This window comes from Belonocnema kinseyi, chromosome 5, assembly GCF_010883055.1.
Source record: "Belonocnema kinseyi isolate 2016_QV_RU_SX_M_011 chromosome 5, B_treatae_v1, whole genome shotgun sequence".
In the NCBI taxonomy this organism is placed as follows: domain Eukaryota; kingdom Metazoa; phylum Arthropoda; class Insecta; order Hymenoptera; family Cynipidae; genus Belonocnema; species Belonocnema kinseyi.
The window spans coordinates 82,849,383-82,865,392 of NC_046661.1; the positions used below are offsets into that span (position 1 = coordinate 82,849,383).

General features: G+C 26.6%; 1 protein-coding gene across 3 annotated transcripts in view; it reads right to left on the reverse strand.

The window, feature by feature from the left end:
• Positions 1-16,010, reverse strand: part of LOC117173471 — a 29,992-nt gene that overhangs the window by 5,000 nt on the left and 8,982 nt on the right. For all 3 annotated transcript variants that reach the window (XM_033362065.1, XM_033362066.1, XM_033362067.1), the window contains exons 3-4: positions 11,294-11,524; positions 6,359-6,735 (exon numbers count right to left, since the gene is read on the reverse strand). In XM_033362065.1, coding sequence (XP_033217956.1) covers positions 6,359-6,735; positions 11,294-11,524 — 608 coding nt within the window. The remainder of the gene's footprint in view (positions 1-6,358; positions 6,736-11,293; positions 11,525-16,010) is intronic.

Consider the following 16,010-nt stretch of genomic DNA (forward strand, 5'->3'; position numbering starts at 1 on the left):
TAAGATCACTTCCTCGCGTGCGGTACACCAGAATCGATCAGTGTACCGATTGCGAGGACCGGTGACTTTTTAGGCTGTTCAGTGCTATCGCAACGATAGCTGGGATGTGAATCGATGATGGTCATGGAATGCTGGTTCTGGGTCCCGTGGACCGTAGTTTTATGGGCTTTGCTTCAGCTGCGGCGCACCATTCACGACGTAGCGAGTGGGGGGTTTACTAGCAAGAATCGTTTTGGCGATGTTGCTGGGAGGGGGTTTCGCGCGATTGGCTTACTCTAAATCAAATGACAGGTGAGGTTAGGATGCTCAGGCGACGGAAGAAAGAGTCATGGATGATTGCTAAATATAAGTCATGGTTATAAATATTATTTATAACCATGAATATAATTTAGCGGTCATCAAATGATATTTAAAAATCCAAGAATCCAACGAGCAAATTTGGACCACAACGAACAAACAAAAAATGCTCCTATTGTAATTTGAAATTTTTTTTAAATTCGCCCGCTTCGCTTGCAAGTTCGAGCGCGCCTAGGGCGCGCGACAGTTGGTTCTCGCGGTCGGTCTTTGTATATTCCTTACACTTTTCAATTTTTTATAAATAAATATGACGAAAAAATAGCCATTTTATCTATTTGACGTTCCCGGTACTCGTTAATAACAGGAAAAGTGTTAAAATCGCCTAAGTTTCATAGAGTAATATTAACTAAAGATGTTTTCTCTTAAGATTATAATTCTTTATATTATAAACAAATGTAATTAACAAATTCAGTAATCAGGTATTTTTCGACAACAAAATTTTTTTTTTTCTATGTACATTTTTATAAATTAGGAACTTTTTGATAATTGGAGAAAAATTCATAATTTTTTGATTAATCGTATGATTTTTCAAAAACAAATTTAATAAACAAATAGATTATTCGGGCATTTGTCGGCAGAAAAATTCGGGGTTTTCAATGCCAATATTTTCAGTTGGGAACTTTATTAGAATTTCAGCAACATTCATAATGGGTTGAATAAATATAAATATAAAATTTATCAACTCATGATAAACGTTGCCGAATTTATTGTGAAGATATAAATTAATAGTTTTACATCGAAACAAAAAAGAACTTTTCCGTCGACAGATGCCCCACTAATGCATTTTTTATTAAATGTGTTTAAAAAAGTCATAAAATTGATCGAAAAATTATAAATTTCACTGAAGTTCCGAATTAAAATAGCTGGCATAGAAAAAAACGAATTTTTCTGTCGATAAATGTCTAATTAATGTATTTGTTTGAAGAAATCATAAAATTCATCAACGTATTGTGAATGTTGCTAAAATTGTCGTGAAGTTTCCAAATGAAAAGACTGGCATTGAAAAAACCAAATGTTTCTGCCGATCAAATTTTCAAAAATTTTCTAATTAAAAAAATTTCACATCGAAAACAACGAATATTTCTGACGAAAAAAGCCTGATTTCTGCAGTTGTACATTAACTTTGTTTATAATATAAACAATTATAATCGTAAGTGAAATTTTGTTTGTAAATTGTCTAATATTAGAATATCCTTAACTAATGTAACTCTATGCAACTAAAGCGATTTCAATAATTTTTCTGTTATTGACGAGCACTGGGAAGGTCAAATAGAGGAAATGGCCATTTTTTTCGTCATATTTGTTTATTTATAAAAAAATTGAAAACCTGATTAAAAAAATAGGCTTACTAACTCTCTTAGAAATTTTATAAGTTTTTTTTCAAATTTTTTTGTCCAAATCGGTGAATATTTGTGGGCCGTACGTTATTTTGAAGCAAAGAAAAATTTTTTTTTTTGATAATACATTTACATAATTGAGAATCTTTGAAATACTGTGAAATAGATGAATGAAAAAATTTAATTTTTGATTTTCCATTGTTTTGTTATGCTATCAAAATTTGAATTTTCGATTTTTCAAAAAAATTCAAAAAGTTTTTATGATAATTCTGCAGGCAATTCGAAAAGATACATTTTTCTTTTCTTGACTTTTTTTATATCGTGCGTTATTTAGCTTAAAGTGTTGATTTTCGTGTTTTTTTTTTGTTTTTTTTTTTTAACTGCTACAACTCCGATAAATTTTGGTTTTAGAAAAGAAGTCATTAGGATAAATTGTTTGCCTGTTTGAATAATATGAATATCCGTACAGAAAATTTTTGAATTTCGAAAAAAGTGGTCTCAAAAATTTTCAATATACGCTCACATTTTGAATATTTATCCAAAATGGCTGAATAACGAACATGACACTTATTTTAAAACACTAAAATAGTATACCAAAAGCCAGTTTGCCTTCTCATTTTTCTTTCCTATTTTTTATTTTAATGAGAATATTTTTTTCAGCTTACTAAGAACATTTTTTGTTTGTTCATTCTGGTCCAAATTTGTTCGATGGATTCTTGTTTTTTTTAAGGAGTTTGCATCAATTGGATTATTGGACGTTAAATAGGATTTTTAATTTGGATTTTATTCTAATTTGAATTTTTTAAATTTTGATTTCAAAAATCGAACACTAAATCTACAAATTATTCCATTGAAAATAATAAAAACTAAATTTCAAAAGAAAGCACTCAAAGGAAAAATCTTGAATTTTAAACATTGAAATTTGAAGTTTAAAAGTTGCTTCATTCAACAATTTTGTATTCATATCTTAAATAATTTATGCCTATAAAATGGAAGCTACTGACACTTTTCAATTGACTAATTTTAAGTTAAATGCATTTACACTACCATATCACATTGATTTAATTTTTATAAATTTTAGAGTTCAAAGATTCAAATTCAGTTCAAAAAATAGAAATCCACGTTATCCTTTTCAATGTTCTAAACTGAAGAATCAATCAATGAATTAAAAAATGTTTAAAATTTTATCATTTTAAGCAATTTAAAATATTAATTCTAACTCAGAATTGGTTAAAAATTAAAAGTTCCCTGTTTAAATTCGAAATTTTAATTTTTTTCGAATAATTCCCTGTTCAAATCCAGATTTTATTTCTTTTCGAAAATTCTCTATTTCAACCAATCGTTAGAATTAGAACATTTTTGTAAAATTTCCTGTTCGAATTCAAAATTAAAATTTTGTTTGAAAATACCTCGTGTTAACACAGAATAATAATTTAGTTAGCAAAATTCAATTTTCCATTGACAATTGTTTTTCTCCTGGATAACTTCCAACTCCATTCATGAATTGGTTAAAAATTGAAAATTTCCTGTTTAAATCCGAAATTTCAATTCTTTTCGAAAAATTCCCAATTGGAATCCAGAATTTTAATTATTTTCGAAAATTTTCTATTTCAACCAATTATCAGAATTAGAATTTTTTTGTAAAATTGCCTATTTTAATTCACAATTTAAATGTTTTTTAAAAACACCTTTTTTCAACAAAAAATAATAATTGTGTTTGAAAAATTCAATTCTCTGTTCATATTAAAATTATTGTTACTTTTAATACTTTTAAGATTCTGAAAATACTTGCAAATTTTAATTCTGCTAAATTAAAGAGATTTTCTTAAAATCTTTCACATTCATCAGAGAATTTTTGTAAATCAATATAAATCTTTATAAATATTCTCTGAAAATTAGTTTATTAAAATACAAAAATCATTTTCAATTTTCCTAGGAATTTTTTTTTATTATTCTAAAGCAGGTCAAAATTCTTTAAAAAATTCTAAATTTTTTATTCGAATTCTTCCAAATTCTATATTCAAAAATTAGTTTTTTTGTTTGTTTAGTTTTAAATATTTAATTTGTAATGACTGATTTTCAATGAACAGTTAGATATTGATTGAAAAATGGAATATTTTAGTGTGAAATTATCTTTGAAATTTAATAAAAGCCTTTAATTATAAATCTATTATTTTGAAGATGCTGTAAAATTGAAAATAGTTTTAAAGTTTCAACGGAGCGTTTACATTTGTTTAACCAATAAGACTTTCCAATTGAAACAGATTAATTTTTAACGTTAAAATCTGGGCATTCTAAAATTGTGAACTGATTCCAAATCACGATTAAAAAAATCGAACACTCACGATAAAAATGTTTCCACTTCCAAATTAGAAATTCAATTATTTTAATTTAGAAAATGGATTAAGTTGTTTTAAATTTGTTGAAATTTAAAATTATTTGTGAATATTTGTCAGAACTTCTAAATATCTGACAAAATTAATTACATTTTTTCTACAATTTTAAGGAAATCCTGCAAAATTGAGAAAATTTCATTAAAATTTGGCTGTATAAATAACAATTGAACGTTTATTATTTGTAGGCGAAATTTGTGTGATTTTAAAGGATATGTGGAAGTTTTGAAAAGATTTAGATTTTTGCAGATTTTAAACAAAAAAAAATTAGAAGCTTTCAAGAACTGTGAAAGGCTTTGAAAGAATAAAAATTTTTTCTTAAGATTCCTAAGGAAATTAAAAAATTATTTTAAGGGAATAATTAAAAAGGTTTTAAAATATTTACGAAATGTTCAAAAATTATTTTGGAAGATTTTAAGGAAACTTTTTAAAACTTGCACGATAATTTTGAATCTTTTTAAAACTCCTAAATATCTCCTAAATTACTCACATTTTTTCTACAAATGTGCATTTGTACATTATTTTTCAAATATATTCTTAATTCAAAAAAATTAATATTGATTGGATTAAAAATGAAATATTTTATACTAAAACAATATTTTAAATTTAGACTTTCAAATTGAAACCGGTTAATTTTCAACGTTAAAATTTGGAAATTCTTAAATTTTGAACTTTTTTAAAAATTGTTTTGCCAAATCGATTTTTGTTCACTTTTTAATACTTAAATTACAGATATTAAAAAAAATTATTTATTTATTTTTATTTATTGAATAAAAATAGTTTTGATCAAAAATGTTTAACTCTAAGCGCTTTTAATTTTCAATTGTTCAAGTATTCAATAAAGCATTTTAAAATTATTAAAATTAAAAATGTAAGCCTTAAAATAAAAATCTAAAATGAAAAAATTTTTGAGTAAAAGATTTTGAATTACGCATTGTAAACTGAATAGCAGCATAATTGAAAAAGATAATAAGTCAACGAATTATTTTAAAAACTGTTGAAATCGAACTTGGACAGATTTTTCTTCTAAAAATTTGTAAAATTCCCGGGCATGATACAATCAATTATGATTTAATTTTTAAATCTTAAAGTAAAATTCAATTTAAAAAAATCATTAATAGATTTATATTCACCGTTGATCAACTAAGATAGTGTTTGAATAAAAAATCTTTGATTTTAAACGCTTCTAATTTTTAATTGTTTAAAGCTCTAAAACTGCATTTTAAAATTCTTACATTGAAATGTATGCTAAAAACTGAAAAATCTAAAATAGAAAATGTGTTTACGGCCAGATTTTCGAATTACGCATTCTAAACTGAAAAAGAGGATAGTTCAAACCAAGAAGATTATTTTTCTACCAACAAATTAAAAAAATTAATTTTAAACCAAAAAACGAATATTTCAACAAGATAGTTGAACTTTCAATCAAAAAGATGAGTTTTCAACGAATAATGTAAAAGTAGATAATTAGATCAAAAATATTTAAATTTTATATAAAAAATAGTGAAATTCAACAAAAAGGACGAATTTTTAACAAAATAGTTGAATCCACAGACAGAACAAATTAATTTTTAACCAGAAATTTCTATTAAAACTGATAAATTAACGAAAAAGATAAATTTTCAGAAAAGTTGTTTAATTTTCATGGCCGTTTTCCATTTCATTTTCAAAATTTCCTCATTTTTACTTGACTAATTTTTCATTGTCTCTGAGTAATGATGTTCAAAGACGAAAATATTAATCTTGTAACACTTTTAAAACAGGATCTTCCATAAGCGGAAAAAAACAATTTCAAAATTTTAATTTAGTATCCTTAACAGTTATTTAAAGTCCCTCTTATATAAATTTTCTAACTTTGGAAAGAATTTTTTCAAAATTCCTGACTTTTTCTGACCAATCCCTGGGTTCTCGCACAAGATGAGGATTTTCCGTTTGAAAAAACAGTAAACAAAAGTATCTAGAACCATCTTTATCAGGTGATTAGTTGTTGAGTTAAACATATTTGAATATGAACCAATAGAACCTCTACACCTATTGCGCATGCTCCATGGATCGTCGCGCACGATTGGTCCATTTTCAAACTGCTCTAGCAGGAAAACTAAAGATCTGAGGAAAATCTCCCGAGAGACTTTTTTCTTCAGCTTTTCACGAAGAATATTGCTAAACTATTTATGTTTACAAATGATGAATGTTTCAAGCAAAAATTAAGTTTTTTTTTCTTCAGAAAAATTGTATGTAAATATTATAGTTAGTTAAATAGGGAATGCTTACGGACAAGTTTCCTTCATACATTCCGGATTTAAGCACTTGAAGACTTTGCTCTCGGGTGGAGGAATCGAGGAAAAATGGCAGAACGGACAAGAGACAAGTCCTTCTAATCCTGCTGCCTTGACTTCCGCTTCCTGTCTCTTTTTCAGAAGAATGCTGAATGTTGTTGGAGGTAATACTTCTTGCAGTACCGAAAGGCTAAAATTACTATCACAACTTGATAAACAAGTTATATGGGTTAAACCTTCAGCCATTTTGTATTCGGTTCCTCTGAGAATGCACTCATGACAGAAAAGATGTCCTTTTTCACAGACATAACATTTCATGGGCATGCATTCATTGTTGAAGCAACATTGACACTCGAGCAGCATTCCTTTTTCCTGTAAAGGAACATAATTTTTTTTAATGAACGAGAATTTTATAAAGTGGTTGAATGACTGAAGAATTTTCGAGGGCAAAACAACTCCTAAAAATGCAGTCCAGTGGACGAGGATTACTCTGTATTAGACTTGACTCCCGATTTTGGGCCCAGAGAGACACGATCTAAGCAACTTTTGATACGGCACTAACTATCCAAACGTATATGCTGTCAAGGGCGGTCAGGAGGGGAGACAAGCAGTCAAGTGTGAAGTTGGACAAATGTCGGGTCGCCCAGAATCCGGAGTTCAGTGTATATCGGATTACGCTGGATTACCTCTATATACCAAATCACTCTGGATTACATTAAATGATGGCATAGTTGAATGTCCAATTGAAAAAATATAATTTTTAAACCCAAAATAAAATAGTTAAATTTTCCGATTAAAAATAATTTTTAATAAAAAATGGATTTTCAAGAAAATAGTTAAATTTTGAAGCAGAAAAAATCATTTTCAGCAACAACTCGATAAGCGCTCGAACCCGTGTAGAAGTTTTGTCCAGCCGGGAAAATCTATCGATAAAAAAAAGTGGTCGAAACGTTAAACAAAATATACATTCGTATTCAGCTTGACGTGGCCGACAAGGTTTTCTTGTGAAAATTTTTGATTCGATAATTATTACTCAAGATAAGCAATAAAAATTTAGACTATTTTCCGATCAGAAATCGAAGTTTTGTAAAACACAACTCGCGATTATTCGGCCATTTGTTGATAAAAATGCTTGAAATTTGTATAGTGTATTCTCAATATATAAGAGATGACTATAAACAACGCACTTGATTTAAAACACTAATATTTGTTTGTTTGTTTAATAACAAATTGATTCAGAACGAAACCCACGTTTTTCCAACTTCGACTAGTGGGACGGTCATCGAAAAAATGTTAGTTGAAGTCAGTTATCGTGAGAAAGTTGTTCACTAGACTTTGAAAAAGTTTTTCTGAAAATTTGAAGAAAGTCGGTCGAAAATTGTGGAAATAGCAGCGAGTTGAAGTCAACACACGTTGCCTCTGCAGTGCTCCGCTTACCGGCCTTTGTTCCTAAGCAACTAGCCAGCAGCGCCAAAGAGCAACAAAATGCTTCAGCGGCAGCGTGTTTTGACTTCAAGTCGCTGCCATTTCTACAATTTTTGACCAATTTCCTTTATATTTTCAGAAAAACTTTCTTAAAGTCTACTGAACAAGCTTCTCGCGGCAAGTTATTTTAACTAATATTTTTTCGATGACTGTCCCACTGGTCGAAGTTGGCGAAACGTGGTTTTCGTTCGGAATTAATTTGCTATTTAATAAATACAAACATATTCGCGTTTTAAACAAAGTGCGTTGTTTATAGTTATCGCTTATATATTGAAAATACAAAATACAAATTTCAAGCATTTTTATCAAAAAACGGCTGAATAATCGTGAGTTGTGTTTTAACAAACATCGATTTCTGATCAGAAAAATTTCTAAGTTTTTATTGTTTATCTTAAGTAATAATTATCGAATCAAAAAGTTTCACAAGAAAACCTTGTCGGCCACGTCAAGCTGATTACGAATGTATATTTTGTTGTACGTTTCGACCACTTTTTTTATCGATAGATTTTCCCGGCTGGACAATACTTCTACGCGGGTTCGAGCGCTTATCGAATTGTTGCATCCGTCATCTCAATTACGTAACGCGTTTGTCTTTTTCCATATCGCTTTATCTCTGTTCACTTCAAGGAAATTATATTCTCATCTTTATTTAAACAAAAGAAAAACGCGTTACGTAATTTGTGAATGATCCCTTATAATTTATATAAAAAAATAGTTGAACTTAAGAAAAAGACGAGTCTCCAACAAAATAGTTGAATAACCAAAAAAATACTTTTTAATAGAATTGTTTAATTTTCAACAAATTAGATCAAGTTTCAACCACACAGTTGAATTGTCAACAAGATATATGAATTTTCAACCAAAAAAGTCAAGTGTGAACTAAATAGTTAAAATTTTTACAAATATAGTGAAATTTTTAACACAAAAAGACAAATGAAAAAAACTTTAAATTTTTAAATAAAGAGATAGATTTTCAACTAAAATAGTTAAAATACTCAGTTTAAAAATATATTTTCAAACAAAAAACAATGATTTTTGAAAAAAAGTATTTAAATTTTTAAACAAAGGTGAGTTTGAAAACAAAGTTAACTATCAACTTAATATTTGAATTTTTAACCTTTGTGAATTTTCAAGTAAAAAAGTCAAGATTGACCTTTATCGACTAATTGATTAAATTTTCTACCAATGTAATTGAATTTTAAGCAAAAAAGACAAATTGAAGAAAGCATTATATATTTTTTAAAAAGGGATCAATATTTAACTGAAATAGTTAAATATTCAATTATAAACTATATTTTCAAACAATAAACAACAATTTTTTAACAAAGTCGTTAAATTTTGCACCATGGATGAGTTTGAAACAGAAATGTTAAGTACCAACCAAACAGTTGATTTTTTAACAAAAAAAAACAACTGATTTTTAAGAAAATAGGAAAACAACATAAATTATGTTTCACAAAATTGTGTAAATGTCAACAAATTAGATTAATTTTTAACAAATTAATCGAATTTTCAACCAAAAACATTAATTTACATCCGAGTATATTCATTTTCCACAAGAAATGAATTATTAACAGAACAAAGAAAACTTTCGACGAAGTAGGCTAATTTTAAACTAGAAAAAAAATTGTCAATGAAACAGGTGAATTTTCGATTGTAAGAGATAAATTTTTAACAAAAAATAGAATAGTTACATTTTTAATATAAAAAGTCAAATTTTTTACGAAAAAAAAAGAATTTTCAAAAAAAAACCTGAATTTGCCAACAAATAGATCAATTTTTCACTAAAAAAAATAAGTATAGAGTCCCAAATAGAAGACTTTAATTGTCAGTTGATAAAATGAATTTTTAATTTAATTTATTTTAATATAATTTTTTGTATTGATTTAAATTTGTTATTAAATTATTTTTTAACAAAATAAAAAGAATTTTTGACAAAATATTTAAAGTTTTAACCAGAGAGATGAATTTTCAACTTAAATTATGAATCTTAAAAAAATGACTAACAAAATGGTTGAATTCTCCACAAAGAAATTTATTTTTCAACGAAACGAGATGAACTTTTAACAATAAATGTAAAAGTTGATCTTTTAACCAAAAAGGATTTTAATTCTATAAATTAAAAACGATTTAAGTAAAAAACAAGATAATATGTAACAATATAGTTGAATCCTACACCGAAAAGACGAATTTTCAACCGGGCAGTTGCCATTTCAACATAAAACAACACTTTTTTAAAAACTGTCTATTTTACAAAAAATAGAGGAAGTTTTAAACAAATAGTTGAATTTTTAACCAAAAACAGGAATTTTCAACCAAGAAGGTTAATTTTCTACCAAAAAAAGAGGTTTCTAGAAAATAATTAAATCATCAACTAAAGCAGATCAATTTTCAATAAAAACATGGAATAGTTACATTTTAGACTTTTAAAACCAAATTTTTTACAAGAAAAAATAGCCAAAAAATAAGTTTTTACAAAATTGTTTAAGTTTCAAGCACGTAGTTAAGATTTAAAAAATTATTTTTAACCACGAACAATATTTTTCTACTTAAAAAGACAAATTTCTAACAAAATACATGAAAGTTTAACCGGAAACTTGAATTTTCAAGTGAAAATAATAAATTGGCAACTGAATAGTGAATAGTTAAATTTTAGCTGGAAAAAAATTAACTTTTAACCCAAAAAGTATAGAATTTTCTGTTAAATTGTTCACTAACAAAGACGGATTTTTAACAACGTACCTCAATTTTTAACTAAAAGAGATCAATTTATAACAAACTATGGAATAGTTATATCAGCAGTTAATAAAATTAATTTTCCATAACAAAAAATAATATTTTTATGAAAGTGGCTGAAAACTATTTGAATTACTTATGAAATTACTGTGAATGACAAGTTATGATAATTACTTGGATTACATAATTTACTTGATATTAACTGGATTAAAAGTGGATTACTCTACAATTTTTTGTATTGAAAGTTTATTTTTTGATTAAAAATAGATTACTCCAAATTACAACAACAAACCTGAGTTGTTTCCCCCTCTCACAAAAAATTTTCGACATCCAGAGATTTCTTTTTGACACAGTAGTTAAATTTTCAATGAAACAGTAAAATTTTTAACAAAAAGGGCACTGGAACCTGGATTTAAAGACAGTTCAAGACATAGCTTGAAGTAGCCTTGATCGTAAATCCAGGGTATCCAAACGTAAACATGCAGAGCCGTGTGAACCATTTCCAATTCAAATACATAATATTACGCAACACGTGCGCATGAGTACCCGCGCATTGCCCAATTTGTCGCTACACCTATATTTGTTACACATGACTGAGCTTCACCTCTCTTCCGGTACCGCGGTCCTTACATCACCTAAATGCCGAGGACTGAAATTCTAGGAGCGTATTCAAGACAGGTTTCTTAAATCCAGGTTTCAATGTACTCACCCTTAATTCTTCAAATTCTCTTGCCTCGCTTCTCTTGATTTCCTCGAGGAAAGCGACAATTCTCATCTTGTGTCGAACATAGGCCATTTCTTGGAGAAGAGGAACATTTTCAGTCGGCATGATCAAACATTTTCGTTTATGTTTCAAATCGGGTGGAATTTCGTTTAAATCGCTCGCTGTTAGACTCAAATGGTACCTTCGGTTTCTGTAGACTTGAGATATGGTGAGAACCTGCAATTTTAAAACCATTTTCTTAAGACCTACTAAAAAAAAATATTTTTCAAGTGATAACTTCTTATGACTTCATGTGAACTCGAAAAACCAGGTAACGGTCACGGTAACGCTTCCTCTACTTCTCCTTCGCTTCTTTCCTTCTCGCCTCTCTCTCTCTCTCGTTCTCTCTCGCTCCTCTCTCTCTCATTTTCTTCATGCTTCGCTCTAACACTCACACTGAGTTGAGTCACAAGCTCACGCAGGCTCGCACAGACTTGTCACTGCGCATCGCGATTAGTCCGGAATCATAAGTCCTCATAAAGGGCGCGAAAGTTTGAGACACATTCACTTTTAATGCATCCCATGAAAGATATACAAATGATGTGACTATAGAGGGAATAGAAAAGTTAACTAGGTTTTAGAACAAAACTTTTTTTTCCAAAAAGGACGAATTTTTAATCAAATATATGAATTTTCAACTTAAAGAAGTAACTTTCATACAAAAAATTGATTACTTAAATCTTCAGTTACAAGAATTAATATTTTCAACCGGAAGATTTTTGTAAGCAAATTATATCACTTTTGAAGCAGAAAACTGAAATTTCAAGTGAAATTTTCAATTTAAAAATTTCTTTTAACCAAATAGGTGAGTTTTCAACCAATAACATTATTTTTGTAACAAAAAGAAAATGATTTTTCAACAAAGTACATGAATTTTTAACTAAAAAAGATCATTTTTCAACAAAAAATGGAATAGTTAAACTTTCATTTAAGAAAATTAATTTTCAACGAAAACAATCTTGTATTGAAATGATGAATCTTTCTTCAAAAAGATTAATTTCATACCAAAAAAGTCGAATTTTCAACTAAAAAGGTAAATTTTATATTCTTAACCAAAGGTGAAATAGTACATTTTTTGTAAAAAAATTATGTTTCAACCGATAATGACTATGATGATTTATCAACTAAAAAGATGAATTTGAACGGAAATTATGAACTAACCAATACAATAATTTTTTAATAAAAAATTCGAATCCTTAACAAAATTTATGAAATTTCAACCAGAAAGATAATTTTTTTTCTACCCAAGAAGACATATTTTTAATAAAAATTATAAATCTTCACTCCATAAATTGAATTTTTAACCGAATAGTTCTACCTCTATCAAAAAAGTGAAATTAAAATCAAAGAGATTAATTTGCAACGAAAATTATGAATCTTTTACAAAAAAAATGAATTTTTAACCAAATAGTTGAAATTCTAACCATAAAGATGAATTTCCAACCAAAAAGATAATTTTTCGACCAAAAAGACAAATTTTCAAGAAAATAAATAAATAATAAATTGAATTTGTAACTAAAAAGTTAAATTTCTAACCAAAAAGATTAATTTTTAGCCATCAAGATTAATTTTCAAACACAAAAACATGAATTTTCAAACACAAGCATTAATTTTCTACAAAATACACGATTTTTTAACCAAGTAGTTGAATTTTCAACTAAAGATGATTACTTTTCAACCAAAATTGAATGTTAACTTTTAGTTATGAAAATTATTTTCAAACAAAAAACGGAGAATTTTTAACAAAATATTTAATTCAGTTTTCAACAAACAAACAAATTTTTATTTAAAAAATAAATTTTCCACGAAATATTTGAAATTCCAACCAAAGAAATACATTTTTAACAAAAATGTTGAATTTTTCTCACAAGAAAATGAATTTTCGAACACGAACGTTAATAATTTTTTACCGGAAAAATTAACTTTTTATAAAATGCATCAATTTTGAATCAAATAGTTGAATTTTCAAATATAAAAGATTACTTTTCAACCAAATGCCGAATAATTAATTTGACATAAAAAAAAAAAATTTCAATTAAACAAAAAACGAGTTTTTAACAAAATATTGTAGACAAAAAGAATAATTCCCGACCAAAAACACTAATCTTAACTAAATACATGAATTTTCAGCTAAAAAATATCGATTTTGAACTCAAAATGGAACCGTTAAATTTTTTATTAAAAAAAAAATTAATTTGCGACCCAAAAAAGGAATTTTTAATAAAATAATTAAATTCTTCAGTAATTAAAAAAATTATATACTAAAAAGATCAATTTTTAACCAATAAGATTAATTTTCTCCTAAAAAATACGAATTCTCATAAAAATACCTGAATTTTCAACCAAAAAAGTAACTTTTAAACAAAAAATAGAATAGCTTATTTTTTATTTTTTCTAAATATATATATATATATATATATATATCATACAGTTTTCATATTTTCATATTGCATATTATATTCTTCCTCATTTGATTCTTAAAAATTGTAAGTTTATTGTAAAATTTGATTTGAAAATCGCGCGCTTTTCATCACTTCCGGTTCCGGTTTAATCGCAGCCAATTAAAACAGTGGGAGGTTGTGACACAGCTCTACCTAAAGGATCTCCAGCGGCATGCGCTCACATATACAGCACGGTATAGCGGCATGCGTTCTTCTTGAATTTCGTGGTTCGTATACGTGCGTGAATTGATTTACGATTTTGTGCACGATTACTGAAGTGTTATGTAATTATTCAGTGTATTTGAACTATTTTTCATGTTTAAAAAGTTGAAAAAAAACCACTTCAATTTACATCATATGAAGTTATCACTTCTGTCGGGCGTTCGACGATTATTTTTTTTGATTAAAGATAAACATGGAATTCGTATCATTAAAATGTAAACTTTTAGAACTTTTAAATAATATGAACTACTAGCAAAAATAATACACGTTTCTTATTTTGATTGCCTAGTCACTAAATTAAAATATGTGCTTCAATTTAAAGTAAAATAAAATATAATTAATTAAATTAAATTTATTAAATAAATAAATTTATTAAGAGATACTTAAAAGATATAAAATAATTCACTATGAAAATGGGAATTGCAATAATAATATAATAACAATGTAATTTTGAATGTTTTCTTTAAATAATTAAATTTTGAAGAACAAATGCTTAATATTCTAAATTTTCAAGAATAAAAAATCTTCAATTTTAAAGATTTATAAATTAAAATTCTTGAAATTGGATAATTTTGAATATCAAAAATAAAATTTCCAAAAATGTATTTTTTACAAAGCAGTTTAACTTTCAACCAAGTTGTCGAATTTTCAAGCAAAAAGATCAATTTTAACCAAGAAGATTGATTTTCCAACAAAAAGGAAGAATCTTTAACAAAATACATGAATTAAAAAAAGTTCAATCCAGTAATTAAAAGGTTCGTTTACAAAATAAAAGAATTTTTATTCAATTTCATATTACAATTTAAAAGAAATATATACATATTTTCAGAAAAGAAGATTAAGTTTCTGGTAAAAGAACTAATTTTCAACCAAATACGTCAATTAAGAAAAAGTGAATTGTCAATTAAATAGTTGAATTTTTAATCCAAAAAGATGAATTTTTAACAAAATCGCTAAATATTTAACCAAAAAAATTACGTATTCACAAAATTATTGGATTTTCAAACAAATTAGATTAAATTTATTTTTATATTAAACGAATTTTCAACATGAAAGTTCATTGTTAACCAAATCGTTGAATTTTATATCAAAGTAGTTGAACATGAAATAAAAAAATGGACTTTTTCACTAAGTTATATAAATTTTAACAAAGCAGTTGAATTTATAATCAAAAAGGTAATTTTTCAGCCAAAGAGTTTACATATTCAAGTAAAAATATAAATTTTTAACCAAAAAGGGCATACATACATTTTTAGTTAATAAGATTATTCTTCACGACAAAATGATAAATATTTCATCTAGGAGATCAATTTTCAACTAAAATGACGAATCTTCAACTGAATAGTCTCATCTTTGCTTAAAAATAAATGATCAATTAAAAAAATAATCATTTTTCAACAAAATGATCAAATGTTCAACAAAAGAGAGGAATTTTCAACTCAAATAAAAAAATTCACTTCGTACCATAAAAAGCACATTTTAAACGAAATAAATGAATTTTAAACTTGAAAAATAAAAATGCAATAGTTAAATTTTTAGTTAAAAAATTAATTTTCAACCAGAAAAAAAAACAAATTTTCATCTAAATTATTTTCGTCTAAAATTAAGAATCACGCAAAACTTCCCTAACTTTAAAAGAAATTTCCTGACTTTTCATGCTATAAAAAAAACTAAAATCTATTTTTATTTATTTTCATTATATGTATACAAATTTTATTAGTATCTTGAAGTTAAAAAAAATATACATCCATTAATTTTAGGTTTAATTTATTATGCTCAATTTTAATTCAATTATTTTTAAATTTATTTAATAAATCAAGAATTTATTCAATAATAATATTTTTAATTATTGTAGGAAGATTATTAATTTAATTTTCAATATACGAGGTGTGTTCAAGAAGTAAAGTGACTTTTCAATTTTCGCGGGCTACGTACATTCAAGTTTTAAATTTTTTGTTTTGTTGTGTTGGTACACTCGTCACGATCATATGTTCACAGTT